Source organism: Leptodactylus fuscus, chromosome 4 (assembly GCF_031893055.1).
Source record: "Leptodactylus fuscus isolate aLepFus1 chromosome 4, aLepFus1.hap2, whole genome shotgun sequence".
NCBI classification, from domain to species: Eukaryota; Metazoa; Chordata; class Amphibia; order Anura; family Leptodactylidae; genus Leptodactylus; species Leptodactylus fuscus.
This window is the reverse complement of record NC_134268.1, coordinates 126,887,450-126,904,133: the sequence shown is the minus strand read 5'-3', so window position 1 is coordinate 126,904,133 and position 16,684 is coordinate 126,887,450. Positions and strand designations below refer to the sequence as shown.

Sequence of the window (16,684 nt, the reverse complement as noted above, 5' to 3'; positions counted from 1 at the left end):
ACACACACACACACACATCTGGGCAACATACTGTTCAGGCTGATACTTTATGTCGCAGTAATAACATTAATTAAAATCAAACAGTTGTGATAACTCATGTATCTAGGAAATTCCATCCATTTTCCTGTGATAAGAGACGTTTTTCCTTATTTTATCATCACTGTGATCAGTAAAAATATAACTAATTATGTTGATCACAGTGAAGTGAAAAGAACTTGAAGCAAATTGTGTTATCAGAAGCCGCTCCCTGTGCCAGCCCCTTCTTTCACCTTGTTTCTGGAGCTCTGTTGTGCCAGCATGGCTAGTTTTAACAAGCAGTGTACAGTCCTTTGCTAAACTACTGATGGATTTACAAAAGGAACTATGGAGCTGTAAAATAAGCCATGATGAAAATAAATCCATATGCTATTTTTTTTTTGTTATAAACTACATAAATATGTAGCCCATGCAAATCAGAACAAATAGAAAACCATATGTTTTTTTTTTGTTTTTTTTTATTGTAGATTGTGAGCCCCACATAGAGCTCACAATGTAATTTTTTTCCCCTATCAGTATGTCTTTGGAATATGGGATGGAAATCCATGCAAACACGGGGAGAACATACAAACTCCTTGCAGATGGTTTTTTGCCCTTGGATTTGAACACCAGGACTCCAGCGCTGCAAGGCTGCAGTGCTAACCACTGAGCCACCGTGTGGCCCCTATGTTGTTTGTGCAATAGCATATATAAAAACAATTCTGCTTTAGATTAAAAAAATAACTTTTTTTTTCACATTTATACCATGTTCTACTTCTAACAAAAAAATGTTATTTATTTAACAAATAAGGTAACTAGGTTATTTCAAGCTTTAACTGTTCTGAATAAACGGTAAAGATATACAAAGCCACTAAAAACATATTTGTGTGTAAAGCAATGAATATCTTAAGTACTAAATTTGGCCTGAGCACTGGGGCATCGTTGACCCTTGGCAATGAAAGTGTTAAATATGGTGGTTGCTCACAACTGCAATATCATTTCTCCTATTTTGGGGTGGCTTACAGCTCCCATAACAAGATATAGGGGCGGTGTTCCAATGACAATACAGATGGGAGCCGGAGGTCATAATATTTATCCCTTTAGTTACATAGAACATAATAGTATGTCCTGGCCACTGAAGTCTTAATGCCTAAGGATTTATTATTATGTCCTGTGTCAAATGCCAGCCCGCTCACTTTGTGGCATCTAGAGCAGCTGTATAACTGACAGCTAACACTCTGCTCCATTACCCTCGATTGAAGCTGAGCTCCGATCAGGGGTTTTAATGCCTTTGAGGCCAGAAGTACTGTATATACTCGAGTATAAGCTGAGTTTTTCAGCACAGTTTTTGTGCTGAAAAAGCCCGCCTCGGCTTATACTCGAGTCAAGCGGCAAGACCCCTGTGGCAAGACACTTGTGGGCAGCGCTGGAGCAGCGCTGCTGCGGATAGGTGAGTGGTGAAGCAGCGCTGTCTCCAGGACCGCCCCAAGATGTTTCCAGAGCGTCTTCTCTGCCTTGGAAACATCTTGGGGCGGCCCTGGAGATAGCGCTGCTTCACCACTCACCTATAGGAAGGAGCGCCCACAGTCAGCAGCTGGCCTCCGCTCCAGCCCCCGACCGCTACATCACACGCCGTCAGACGTCTTACTGCATCTCAGCGCAGGCAGCGTAACGACGACGCCTACGCTGAGACGCAGTGCACTGCCAGGTGAAGAGGAGACGCGAGGTTGGTAAGTAAGGGGGCGTTCACACTACCGTCGGTGTCCGACATGTAGTGTCCGCTCCTAGTGTCCGCTCAAAATCTGTCACGGACACTAGGAGCGGACACTAGCTGTGTCCGTGACAGCTGTCATTTATTTCAATGGGCATCGGGTGCGTTCTTTTGCACTCTGTGCCCGTCCTTTCCTGTCCGCAAGTGAAGATGTCCGACTTCTCAAGCGGACAGAAAAACCCTGCATGCAGGAATTTTATCAATTTTCACCGATATACCCTTACAAAATAATTTATGTTTTATTAAGGACACGGAAATCTCACAAATTTGGATTACGGTCATGTGCAGATTCGTGAATATGCATAGCATCCATATGCAATCTATGTTTTCCACAGACCCTATAATTTCAATATACCAGCATACCAGGCAGAGCTGCAAAATTGAAGAGAATAAGACCTGATCCATATTTTGCAGATTGGTCCTAGAGTCCCCATAAGCAGCCATAAAAAATACGGTTGTGTGCATGCTGTCATAGAAATAAATGGGTCCTTATGCTACACGATATTGAAGATCTATAATAACCAATAGCACATGGAGAATAAATATGGTCATGTGCATAGACTAACTATGAATGACCACCATAATGACTTGGCTAGGAAAAATACAGTAGTCCATTTTCACACATTCAATACAACAGGTAGTTAAAAATTGTATTACATACCAAAGACAGGACAAAATTAAGAAGTGCCGTGCCACTGTAGATGAGGACTGTAAAGAGTGTTGTTACTGTGGTAAAAAGTAAACTTAAATTGCGACTCATTACAATCCAGAGGGACTCCAATATCTAATGGAAACAGAATAAGGAAAAATATATTATGAACCTGAATAATAACATTTCAGTTAAAGGTCTCAACGGATCAGAGTTATTTACGACATTGATGTTGTCACACTGCTAAATAATGTGCATAGAATAAAAACATTTTTTTAAAAATAATTCTGCGCCACCAGTCTGCAACCCCTGGCAAATTCCAGTTGATCTAAAACAACAAATTCCACACAGGGCAAACTGGAGTTGTGGTAGTTTAACTCTAGTTGTTAACCCTTAGGTCACCAACCATCTGTCATATCTTATTGTTTGGAAAATACACAAAAAAACAATAAGCTCTGATTTTTAGGAAAATTGTTTGAGAAGGCAAATTAAAAATGAAATAAAGCCTATGCCCTAAATAAATGTATGACACCAAGAGGCTTCACGTGTCTCCTCTTTTCATGTATAAGTCTTTTCAGCCAAAAAGGCTTGCAAGTCTACTTTGTTCTAACAGGATGAAGGAACATAGCAATAATGCTTGAAGAAGCACTTCAACATTTTTTGCCATGTAATGCTAGCTCATCAGCAATATTTTAGTAGCATTATTGGTTTTAAACCCTGCTAAGAGGCAAACCCAGTGCATCCACTAGTAGCTTAATCTCCTGTGTAGACAAAATGTGAGTTTTCCTAGTGTAGAGGTCTGTCTAAACTCTGGGATTACCTGACCTCCTTGTATGGTCCCTAGGAAAACAGTACTGCTTAAAATATAATTATTTATATAAGGAACTATGACTTTGACTACGGCTATTCATCATACGTACTGAGGAGAGACTGTTCTACAACTCTGTGGAGAAATGCAAATAGAATAAAAATGCAAACCCTTTTTATACTACTAACCCCTTAGCAGCAAAGTCTGTGCTCTTTATTTGTATACAACTGGTTAAGACATTTAGGCTAGGTTAAAATCTGTTCACGGGTGATGGAAAGCCGGATCTCTAACAGAGCAGTAACCGGTGGACTATAATGGTGTCTACCGTTTTTATACAGAATCCAGCAGAAAGAAATGTCCTCCTTGCCTCTCTGCCAATTTTTCTGTGGTTACTGTGGTGGCAGCCTCAATTGAGAATCATGCAGATATGAACCTGGCTTCAGTTTGTTTTTTGTGATTATCTACCATTTTAGAAGTATTACTAAAAAAAGCTGTTTTAGCTAATTATAATTACATAGTGACATAGTAAATGAGCTTGGATGAAGACATCAGTCCATCAAGTCCAACCTATAACTCTGCATAAATGGAAATGCAAGCTGCACATCAAAATAAATTAAGGAAATCACATCTAAGGAGGAAAAAAACAAAAACAATTCAACAAAACGCTTATATATGTAGAGCTCCAGTATTTAACCATAAACTGCTGGCGGGATTTTTAAAAGGGTTGTACGAGGAGTAGCAATTTAGTAATCTGGTCTCGAGGATAGCTGATGTTAGAACCAGGGATTCCAGTGTCATCACGACTCCGAGGTCATATGAACCAAAGCTCTGCCCCCCTCCTTCCCTGACCTCACAGATAATTAACTATTGGTGAGATCGGGAAAGAAGGGGCCCAAAAAAACCCAGGGAGCTTTTGGACTTGACTTGAAAGTTGTGAGGTTGCCGGAACCAGCAATCCTGGCGACCAGATTAGTAAGTTACTACTCCCTGGAAAACCACTTTAACAACACTCTTACCACCAATGAACATTACTTATGGAAAAGATGCCTAATGTCTCACCGATAGAAAAGTTTCAATGTTCTCATGAACAAAAGAAGCAATATCTTGCCAGTCCAAAATGTCTCCCAGCCAACTGTTCTGACGCTGTATTGTCATCTTTTGACCCTTATGTCTGCCTGAATGCGTCACGTTCTATCAACAGGAGATAAAAGAGATAATTAGTTTTAAAACACATTGAAATCACTTACTGTACAAAAACAAGGCTGAATACTTGTCATTATAGGCAAAAATATGTCACATATGTGTGAAATAGGGCACATGTGCAATGTTAGCTACATACGTACATAGCATGCAAACGTTTGGACACCCCTTGTTAAAATGGGATTTTTTTATACTCACCGTAAAATCTTTGTCTCATTGTTTCACTGGGAAACACAGCACCATAGACCCAGTCACTAGGAGGCGGACACTAGAATGAAAGCTGTCGACTTTGCCTACACAGTCTATACCCTCTCTTCGTCCACTAAGCCAGTTTTAAACCTAGTATCATAGGAGATAGTCACGACCTGACTCAGTTCTTTCTGTCCTACAACATTTTTATTTTTTATTCTCTTTCAAGTGCAGGGGAGTCTCCAGCGTGTACGCCACACTAGTCGTACCCCCACTGCGGGCACAGCACTCTGTAATACAGCGCCTCACCAGTCACTCATCCTCTGCTGGCTGGATATCCTGGTGACCCCACTTCCACGCGCGAGGTTCCACCGAAGGCGCGACCCTGCCACGTCTGAAGACGTCAGATAAGGTAAGTATCAGAAGATTTCACAGGGGTAAGTATGCCTATTCCCTCAGACAGGAGGCTGGACTTGCCCATCAAGGCAGCTTTCTCTGTGGCTGACTCTGCTTTGCACCCCTCTTTTGCTGCCTCTTGGGTCAAGCAAGGCTTGCATTTCCTGGGTCAAACAGCTCCAGGAAGGCCTTTCTGATGAAGCATCCCATGGTGCTGTGTCCCCCAGTGAAATAGGCGAGAAAAAGACTGTTATTGTGAACAGTTAAGCAAATTGAAGATAAAATAATCTGTAAAAGGCATAACATTAAAGACAACACATTCCCAATGTATTTTTTTGGGGAAAAAAAATATTTTCATATTTTACATTTTCAAAATAACAAAAAATGAAAATGGCCCGATGCAAAAGTTTGACAACCCTGCATGGCTTCCCCTTTAGCAAGTATCACAGCTTGTAAACTTTTTTTTGTAGCCGGCCAAGAGTCTTTAAATTTTTGAGGCATTTTCATCCATTCTTCCTTGCAAAAGTCTTCCAGTTCTGTGAGATTCCTGGGTCGTCTTGCATGTACTACTCTTTTGAGGTCTAGTCACAGATGTTCAATAGGGGGACAGTGAGGGCCATGGTAAAACATTCAGCTTGCGCCTTTTTAAGTAGTCTATGGTAGAGTTTGACACGTGTGCATCATCCATTTGTAGAAGACATCCTCTTCTCAATTTAATTTTTTTTTAACAGATTGTGTTATGCTTCTTCATGAATTTACAGAAATTTCACTAAATCCATTCTTCCTTCTACCCTTGAAATGTTCCCTGTGACATTGGCTGCAACACAACCCTAAAGCATGATTGATCCACCCCCATGCTTAATGGTTGGAGAGATGTTTTTTTCCTGAAATTCTGTGTCTTTTTTTCTTCAAACATACCATGGATCACTGTGGCCTAAGAGTTCTATTTTAACCTCATTGGTCCACAGGACTTGTTTCCAAAAGCATCAGGCTTGTTTAGATGTTCTTTTGCAAACTTCTCATGATGAATTTTACGGTGAGGACGCAGGAGAGGTTTTCTTCTGATGACTCTTTCATGAAGACCATATTTGTTCAGGTATCACTCAACAGCACAACAGCTCAACAGAACAATGTGCCACAACCCCAAAGACACCTTTCTGCAGGTCTTTTGCAGTCAAGCAGAGGTTCTAATTTGCCACTCTGGCAATCCTATGAGCAGTTGTCTCTGAAATTTTTCTTGGTCTTCCAGACTTAATCTTGACCTCCACTGTTCCTGGTAACTGACATTTTTTAATTACATTTCGAACCCAGGAAACGGCAACTTGAAAACGCATTGCTATGTATAGCTTTCTCCTGCTTTGTGGGCCTCTACCATTTTCATTTTCAGAGTGCTAGACAGCTGCTTATAAGAACCCTTTGCTGTTGTTATTTGGCACAAGGTTAGAGAAGGCTGAGTATTTATAAAACTGTAAAACTTGAATCATTTGGCCTTTCCTAATGATAAGTTGTCTGAGCACACAAATCTACATTAGTTACAAAACTTTTGCAAGGTATTCCTTTCACTTTTTCACTCTAAAATTATATTCAAATATAATAATACACTAATGTTGCTTAAAATTATAGACAAGTGTGTTTAATATTTGATTTAATGCTTTTTAAAAAATCATTTCATCTTCACCTTCCTTAACTGCTCACAATAAGTCAGTTTGAACAGGGGTGCCCAAACTTTTGCATGTCCCTGTATAACATTATTAATATTTCAGGTAAAACAAACAAACACTTTGATACGTATGTAAATTGTAGAATTTATCTAGAAAGGTTACCTTTATAACCCAAGAGTGGTATAGTCGGTCCCAAAGCTCTAGGACTTGCTTCTCAATAATAGCCGTGTTGTTTACTTTTTCCCCAAGTACCTTGTGTAGCTGCAGGGCAATACAAACATTTTTATAATTAAAAATTTCTATTTACACTTATAACATAAACAAAAACATAAAATCATGAGAGTCCTTATTACATTTCAAATAAACAAGACAACAATTCAAAGATATATGGAATATAGACATATAATGCTCACCGGGTCCTACTGTAAAATTGGTAAAATAAATGCTGCATGGGATATCTTTCTTTGCAGAGGCCTACTGATTAGGAAAACAGTTGTTGTACCCTAAAAGAACAAAATTACACTCTTTTGGCCTACATTTGGTGAATAAAACCCCATGAATACTGTATGCTTGAAGCTAAATGTATGCTCGCAGCAGTTTTAAGAATAAATTTGCTAAAAATATTTTGGAAAGCCCCTTTAGTTTATATTTAATGCTAGGTTCACACCAGTGTTCAGGTTTCTGATCTATTGGTCCAATTGGAGACCCGAAAAAATGGAAACCATATCAACTTAAAAAGTGGGTGGAAACCCACAGACTCCATGTTAAACAGAATGGGGGGCTGACTCCCTGAATAGTCACCCAACGTTGGTGTTACCGCAGCCTTATTGTCAACCTAAATAGCCACACAAGGAGGACGTGGCCTGGCTATGGAGGAGCCAAAGTTGTTACCCAACTATGGGCAAGACGAGAAGGGCCTACACCGAGGTTCTCATATACCCCTTTGGGGGTCCCTCTGGGGCCTTCTATTGAAAAATACCTTCAGGCCTGTGTGCCTCTGATCTTAGCCCAGTGTCTACTAAGATGGCACCTGTCTCTCCTACAAGCCGCTGACCAGCAGACACATCACTCCTGGAACCTGACCTCTCTGGAAAGGACAATGCGGCTTCTATCTCCGCCGGCTGATTCCTCTTATGTACCCAGCCCTCCGATGCCATGGACAGTGAGAGAAGCCAGGTACCACTCAGCACCATCATGCTCCCTGTCAGTGGCAGCGTCTGAGACTTACTGGCCCTCACTGCCACTGAACTCCAACACCTCTGCGATACAGCGACTGCACGAACATGGCATGGACTTGCAGTTTGCTCCTCTTGAAGAATCAGAAGGTAGCAGAGGCCCCTGTTTCCATCGCTCTCCCCTGCCCTGGCCTGCTACTGCCACCATCCCCACTAAAGACCTGGCATTGCCACTGACTGTCCATTAGAATGTACTTCCAGGCACAAGGGCATAGCATACTGCAGCTACTCCTAGCACCTCTAATACCTGAGGCCCTGGCAGGTGTCTACGACACTTTCAGCAGGCTCTCATCATGCCATTACGGTCTCTCACCTGCCAGAACCTAAACTGCCCCAGGTCACCCATGATCCTCATACAACATGTCCTGGCATAGACCTTGCTTCCACTGGACACATGTACTCTGCTGGTCTTGGTGGGCCCTGGCCTTTTCCTCTAGCACTCCATCTCCCTCTACTACCACCTCTGATATGTTCGATGAGCTCTGCAGACTGAGTGCTCATCTCAATGCTATTGGTACAAAGTCTGATATGGAGGAGCATGTGGCACAGCTGGAGCAGTCCTACAAAGCTGAACTGTCTGCTGTTCGCTCTACTGTGCAACTCCTGGAGGGGGGAGTAGATCCCCTGGAGGCCTCATATGCCTCACAAACCAGCTCTTTACACATGACTCCGTCATCTTGTCTCACACTCATCAGCTGCACTATCTGGTGGATCTCCTGGATGACCTCGAAATCGGAAAGGAAGAGATTGAATAATATTAGCGTTAGAGGCCTCCCTGAATCTAATGAACCCCAGTAACTCAACGCTAGTCTACGTATGATTTTCAACTCACTCCTGGGGGTCCCTCCTGGCTCTGCACTTGAACATGACTAACACGAGGTTGTGCTGTTGCACCTCTTTGATTGTTGCTATGGTGGAACAGACAAGCAGTGGGTCTCCATAGAGGCCGACCTGGTTTCCGCTCACTTCCCTTCCCTAGTTACCGGCTCATTACCGCTCCAACACCATTAGGCACTCTGTGCTGTCTTCAAATGTTCTTAGGACCAGGGATGCAGAGTGTGAGGGTTATGGTGTTGCTAGGGTCCCAGCCCTCTTACTCAAGGGTCCAATTGGCCACAGGAAAATGGAGGCCAGGAGTGGATTTAGCAGAAGGCATCAATGCTTGCTTTATATTTCCCATTCCTTTTGAAGCCATTCCTCTTCCTGCAATGTGGGGCCTCAGCTTAAAGGTCTGTTACTAACTAGAAATCACTGACACAGTACAACAGGAAATGGTAACCTTTTTTGTACAGCATGGCAATTTAAAGAGTCTGTTATCAGTTTAGATGTCCAAAATGTCTTCCAAACCAATAATATATAGTCACATGGTCTTCCACCTGCCGCCATGTTATGAAAACAAGAATTGTCCACTTGAGACAATGGCTAGCAAAACGGAGGAGATTTGATCATCGATCACAGGGCAAAGAGGGAAAGCAGGAAATAGCTGTGGCAGGGAAAATATGGCTCGATTGCCACCCTTGGCAAATGTCCAAAGGGTTGCCAATACCTGCAATATTCCGCTTGGTAGCCAATAGTAGGGAATACTAAAATATATTCTATATTTTTTATTTAATATTTCTCAACATGTGAAAAATTCCAAATAATCCAAAAAAATAACCACCTTTTCACCATCCGCCCTACTATCGCAGGAAATGCTGGGTCTTTAAGGATGGTGGCCACTTTGCTGCAGAGCGTCTGCCATAGCTACCAGGTTTCTGCTACAATGTATAGTAGAGACTTGGAGCTAATTGCTGAGTGTGAGAAAGCCCCCCCCCACCAAATATTAAAACTGCCCCTGGGGACCGGTCCCTACTGGTCCCATAACTGTATCATTGCAGGCAGGCTCCCACGTGGCAAGATCATGGAAGCCAACCTGTTCCCTTCACAGCCGGGAGCCTTATGAAGGCTACCAGGCTTGCCATAGGAATATTACTATTGAGCCTGGTCTATAACTGGCCTCAATAGACAGTAATGTAGCGAATCTCCCATACAATTGTAGTTTCAAGCCCCCTAAGGGGGATAATAAAATAGTTAAAAAAAAAAAAAAAATGAGTTTAAAAGAAAAAAACCCTGAAAGTTCAAAATCGCCCACTTTTTCCTAAAATACATATAAAATCTAAAAAATTACTGTGAAAGACATTCACATTAGGTATCCCTGTGTCCGAAAATTGCTGTCTACAAATTTATAAAACCTTTTTCTAGCATGACAAAAAAGAATCAAAAGTGCCAAACCGCTGTTTTGCCTCTGATAAAAATTTGAATAAAGAGTGATCAAAGCAATAGACACTCCCCAAAATGGTATAATTAAAAAGCACACCTAGCCCTACAAAAAAGATGCCGAAATATAAATAAATTACAGGTCAGAATATGGTGACTTAAAGAATTTGTAATTTTTTTTGCAAAGTTTTAGATTTTTGTTAATCCCTTAAGGACAGGACACAGCCCAAAAGTGTGTTAAGGACCAGGCCTCTTTTTTCAAATCTGACATGTGTCACTTTAAATGGCAATATCTTTGAGACGCTTTAACTTACACAAGTGATTTTGAGATTATTTTTTCATGACACATTATACTTCATGTTAATGGTAATCACTAATCAATATTTTTGTATTTATTTATAAAAAAAATAGGAAATTTGATGGAAATTCAAAATGTGAAATTCTCTGCTTTTCAGGCAGATAGTCATACCACCCAAATACATGAATAAATATTATCTACCATATCTCTGCTTTATATTGGCATCATCTTTTGATTGTCTTTTAATTTATTTTGGACATTACAGCGATTTTCCAGATTTACAAGAAAATTCCCCAAACTAATTTTTTAGGGACGACTTGTCCCTAAAATCCCCCACATATGGGCGTAAACTGATTTTTGGGCAGACGGCAACGCATGGAAGGGAAGGAGCGACGCAGGGTGTTTGAACAGCAGATTTTGCTGGGATAATTTTCAGGCACCGTGTCTCATTTGCAGAGCCCCTAGAGTACCAAACCAATGGAAACCCCATAAAAGTGACCCCATTTTAAAAACTACACCCCTCACAGAATTCATCAAGGGGTATAGTGACCTTTTTGACCCTACAGCTGTTTCACAGATTTTACTAACATTGGGATGTGTAAATGAAAAAATGACTAAAATGTCACTTTATCCCCAAAATTTTCATTTTCACAAGGGGCTAAAGGAGAAAAAGCCCACCACAGTTTGTTAAACAATTTCTCCTGAAGACGGCAATACCCCATATGTGGTTGGAATCTGTTGTATGGGAACATGGTGGGGCTTGGAATGGAAGGAGCGCGATTTGGCTCTTAAAGGCAGATTTTGCTGGAATAATTTTCAGGTGCCATGTCGAATTTGCAGAGCCCCTACAGTACCAATACCATGGAAACCCCCTAAAAGTGACCCCATTTTGGAAACTACACCCCTCAAAGAATTTATTTAGGAGTTTGGTGAGCATTTTGACCTCACAGCTGTTTCACAGATTTTATTAACATTGGGACGTAAAAATGAAAAATTACTTTTTTTTTCCAATAAATCGTCCATATTTTTAATTTTTGCAAGTAGTTAGAGAATTAAAAGCCCCCCACAGTTTGTTACACAATTTCTCGTGAACACGGCAATACCTCATATGTGGTCATAATCTGCTGTATGGTTAAATGGCGGGGCTCAGAATGGAAAGAGAGCTATTTGGCTTTTGAGGGCAGTTTTCTGGTGCCATGTCGCATTTACAGAGCCCCTAAAGTACCAATACAATGGAAACCCCTCAAAAGTAACCCCATTTTAGAAACTAAACCCGTTAAGGAATGAATCAAGGTGTATTATCATTTTGAGACTAAAAATGCTTCCCAAAAATTACAAAATGAAAATTTAAATTTTTAAAGAAATATGCCATTTCGGTGCCCAATACGTTGTACCCACTTTGAGTTGTCAGAGACCTGCACTCCTAAAAATAATAAGTGGGCGATCCCGAGGGTCAAAAAATTATATATGTGGGTATAAACTGCTGCTTGGGCACACAGCAGGGCTCAGAAGGGAAGGAGCACTGTGCTTTTGGGGTACAGATTTAGAGGGACTTTCTGGGCGCCATGTTGTTTTTGCAGAGCCCTGGAGGTGCCAGTAAACTGGAATTCCCCAAGAAGTGACCCCATTTTGTAAGGGAAATTTTAGGGTCTCTGCAAAAGTGTGATGGCATCCAAAAAAAAACACCAAACTGTCTAAGTCTGTGCTCCAAAAACCAAATAACCCTTCTTCCCTTCTGTGTTCAGCTGTGCCCTAATATCAGTTTATACCCACATATGACATTATGTACATTATTTCTGGGTACACCAGTGTCATACATGTACCCTAATATCAGTATATACCACATATGACATTACGTATGTCATCCCGGGTACACCAGTGTCATACATGTGGCATAAACTGCAGTTTGGGCACACAGCAGGGCGCAGAAGGGAGTGCAGATTTTTGGAGTGCAGATTTGGATGTTTGGTATCTGGACGTCATTTCATGTTTGTAGAGCCTGTAAAGTACCAGAAAAGTGGATTTCCCAAAGGAGTGACCCCATTTTGAAAACTGCACCCCTCAAAGAATTTATCAGGGGGTGTAGTGAGTATTAGTATCCCAGACGTGACTGCACAGCGGATGGTGAAGAGGGAATATACAAGCGGTGGGGAGAACATTGGGGACACCAAATTCCCTACTATGTCCCAGTAGCTCCTATGATTGGGGGAGTCACTCTGGGGTCACTTCTGGTTTCTTTTCCCTCATAAACTGTAAATATGGGGTGTCCCCTGATATACGCTTGCACAGCTTATATATTCCCTTCCTGCCGCAGCCAGTTGTATTCTAATAATTTGTCGATTTTAGGGTTTTTTGTCTTCACATTGCTAGATGCTATATTTTCTTTATTTTTCTGGTGACGCGGCCATATAAGGGCTTATTGTTTGCAGGATGAGATGCATTTACTTTTTATTAACTCTTTCTTGCTGGATTAAAAAAAAAAAAAAAAAAAAAAAAAATCAATTTGATACTGATACTGCATTTTACCTTTTAAATTTTTGGCCATGCAACGTACAGTATAAGTAACATGTGACCTTTATTCTGCGGGTCGGTACGGTTACAACGATACCTCATTTATATTATTTTTTTATGCGTTACTAATTCTGAAGAGGGAAAACACATTTGGGGACGTAAATAATTGATTTTTGCATCGCCATCTTCTGAGAGGCGTAACATTTTTATTTTTTGGTTGACAGTGATGGTTGAGGGCTTATTTTTTGCGGGACAGCCTGTGCTTTTTATTGGTACTGTTGTGGTGTACATATGACTTTTTGATCACTTTTTATAGTATATTTTGTAAGATGAGATGGCGAAAAATCATTACTTCCGGCAGGATTTTCCGTTTTTTTTTTCCTGCCGTTCAACAAGTACATTAAATATTGTTTCAGTTTTGTTGTACAGATTGTTACTGACGCAACGATACCAAATATGTATTGTTTTAATTTTTAGTTTAGTTTTTTTTTTTTAATATTCATTTTCTATAGAAAAAAGGGAATTTGTTTTTTTTTAATAACTTTATTAATTTTTTTCAAACACTTTATTTTTTTGCACTGTTTTTTTCACTATTTCATGTGTCCATTTAGGACACTTGACTCAGCAATACTTTGATTACTGATAGTGTGATGTTCTATGAGACACAGCATACACATGTCTCATAGTGCATGACAGGAAGTCAGGCTGTGCAGACGCACAGCCTGACGCCGGAAGGTCCTGGCAGGATCAGCCAGGTAGGTGGGTGCTCCGGGAAGCCTGGGGTCACTGGCCAGACCACGGGCTACATATTACAGACACTGACACCCCCCCATCTCGCCGGTGTGTGTGTGGGGGGGGTTAAAAAGGTCGCGGAACCCTTTCAATGCGGTGATCATGTATGACCATCGCATTGAAAGGGTTAAAACCTACAATCGGTAATGGAAAAGGGTGTTAGCTGACTGTAGAGCTGACACCCGGTTCCGATGCAGCCCGCCCACTCAGGCGGGCTGTCTTTGACGTAGTATTACTTCATGGTGCGCGAACTACTTTGCGCCCATGACATAATACTACGTCAAAGGTCGCTAAGGGGTTAAAGGGTAAAAATGTAAATAAACTTTATAAATTCGGTATTCCTGGAATCATACTGAAATAGAATGCAGATGACATGCCATTTTGGCTAAACAGTGAACGCTATGAAAACGAAACCCGAACAGAATAATAAACAGTACTTTTATGAAGGACAATGATTACCTTATTTGTGATCCACTCTCTGCCATATTGATATACATTGTTCGCAGCAGAGTTAAGAGCCTTCTGGATGACTTGTGCTTCAGGTAGCCAGCTGCATTGCAAACAGAGAAACTTATTCAGTACAATGGCAGATTTTAAAACAAAACATCTTGTGAAAAGACAGGTTTGAAATGTATATCAAATCAAATATTCTAGTGCTATTTATTATTTTCCTTGCTATTCTTAGTTATTGCATAGGTGATAAATGCTAGGTTTGTGACTGACCATTGACCACCAGAACAGTGGTTGCATATCCCTAATTTTCTCAAACTACAAGACCACGGCCAGAGCTCAACCAATAGCTCTAATCGTATAGGCAAACAAGTTAACTCCAAGATGGTCAAAGAATGTCTATAGTTACTCCAAAATGTAATAAAATAATAGATGTTGTAAGCCGATGGCTGGTCAGGTAATGGAGGGGGTGTACATCTCACCCAGACTACCAAGGTGAGTGAGATGAGAAAACTCCAGAAAGAACATTTCTCAGCAGCTAACTATTGTCTGCTGAGGGTTATTTCAGAGTTCCAGTTACTGGGCTGGATTTTTAGGAATGGCAGGTAGGTTGGTAGTGGGATCTGTCATTCCACCCCCCTCCAGTCCACACTTTGGGGATGTTCCGGCAGCGACTCAGCTGAAGAGAGTCTCCTCATCAAGGAGGCTTAAGAAGTCAGCTCTAGCAGCAGACTTTGGCAGAGCTTGGCTGGAGTGCCAAACAGAGAGGTCTTTTTTTGGAGCTGTGTCCTGAATTATTCATCTGGCTTTTGATTTCTGCTATTATAGGTGAGGTAACCTAGTCTATGTTCAGTTAGAGCCTAGCCGGGCAGGTATTTATTTTTGTATTGTTTCCTTTTGTTGCTGCACCGTTTTGTTTTGGGTGAAAATAAACTCTACCTTTGTTTGGACTGAAGAAACTGGACTCGTGTCTATGCCACCCCACCTAGTAACCCCAGACCCTGACAATGTTTAATAAACCAAAAAAAATATTATACTTACCTGCAACTACAAATGATGCAAAAAAGTCCACTGGATGAAAACATTTAATTCTTGTACTCACCGTAAAATGCTGTTCTCATTCTATTAATTGGGGGACACAGCATCATGGGTAAAAAACTGAAAACTAGGAGGCTGACACTAGGAATAGCAAAAGCAGTCGGCTCCTCCTCTGGGTTATATCCTCTCCACAGACAGTGTGCTAGCCAGTACGGAAGCAGTAGGAGAGAGACACAAACAAAAAAGAAAGAAGAGCGCAGAACACAGAACCAACAACGACCAACATTCCGAAGCACCGGACAGGACAGCATGGATCTTAGGCTCCTGAAGGGAAAATCTATGGATATAGGAAGTCCATGTGCTGAGAAGATACAAGATCGGTCTGTTCCTTGTTGATGAGTGAGCCAAACTGGCAAAGGAGATCCAAAATGACCCGTAAACTGATCAGATTGTCAATAGAGGAGGAGGCCTAGATCGGGAGAATGACCAAGTATGAAAACACAGTGACTCCTTTGGAGTGGAGGATCGCCATTAGGGACGCCATCACCTCGGTGAAGACCCGTGAGGCAGAGGTCAGTCCGAAAGGAAGGGTGACAATGGAAAGGACGCAAACCCACTACAAAGTGAAGAAAAAACCACTAAAGACACAATGCACAGATGTGGATGTAGATATCGTGAATGTCGAGTAATGACAAGAGATCCGGCGTCCTACAGATATGCCACAACTGACGGTAAGAAATCCATATAATACCTGCAAACACGGACAAACTAGTTGAGCCACTGCAGGTCCAAGATGTGTCGAAGGGAGACGTCTATCTTGATGACGGAAAAAGGGAGGGAAAAAAAGCCCTGAGGCCGCTCTGGAGTGGGACTCTCTGAACCATAGAGCAGAGACTACCTGCAGGAAGTCAGTAGAGTCAAGGAAAATGGAGCAGCTGGTTGACACCATCTCGCAGCTCTCATCCACACTGGCAAGCCAGATCTCCCAGGCGAAGTGTTGCCATCCCCTCTACCCAATGAGCCCTGAGTGGGGAAAGACCTTCATGCAGTGAAACATGGGAAGTCCTAGAACTAGAAGAGCCAAGTCTTGAGGACTTGGAACAAACTGCCAGGCTGACCTGGCACTGAAGCAGGGTTTCCTGGAGTGCAGGTCTCGGAAGGACTGCCCTCTGGAGAAGAAGTGATGCAAAAATGAGCAAAAACTCAGAAAGAGGGCGGATGAGGATGGCTGGAGCAAAACCTCACTGAGGGAGAAGAGGCTCTTTACCCCGGTAATTGCATAGATGAGCTTCTTAATAACCTGCAAAAAAATAATATAGTCTGTCCTGTACATCGTATAGAAGGGAAAGGCCACAACCGGTCTTTTAGAGGTGGCTTCACTCGGATAGAGGCAGAGCCAAATGAAACAGCGGATT

General features: G+C 41.6%; 1 protein-coding gene across 2 annotated transcripts in view; it reads right to left on the bottom strand.

Annotated features, from left to right (window-relative positions):
* The window catches only part of TMEM245 (transmembrane protein 245), a 93,691-nt gene that overhangs the window by 30,517 nt on the left and 46,490 nt on the right, over positions 1 to 16,684 (bottom strand). For both annotated transcript variants that reach the window (XM_075270997.1, XM_075270998.1), the window contains 4 exons: positions 14,241 to 14,331; positions 6,852 to 6,950; positions 4,303 to 4,434; positions 2,448 to 2,570 (listed from right to left, as the gene is read on the bottom strand). In XM_075270997.1, coding sequence (XP_075127098.1) covers positions 2,448 to 2,570; positions 4,303 to 4,434; positions 6,852 to 6,950; positions 14,241 to 14,331 — 445 coding nt within the window. The remainder of the gene's footprint in view (positions 1 to 2,447; positions 2,571 to 4,302; positions 4,435 to 6,851; positions 6,951 to 14,240; positions 14,332 to 16,684) is intronic.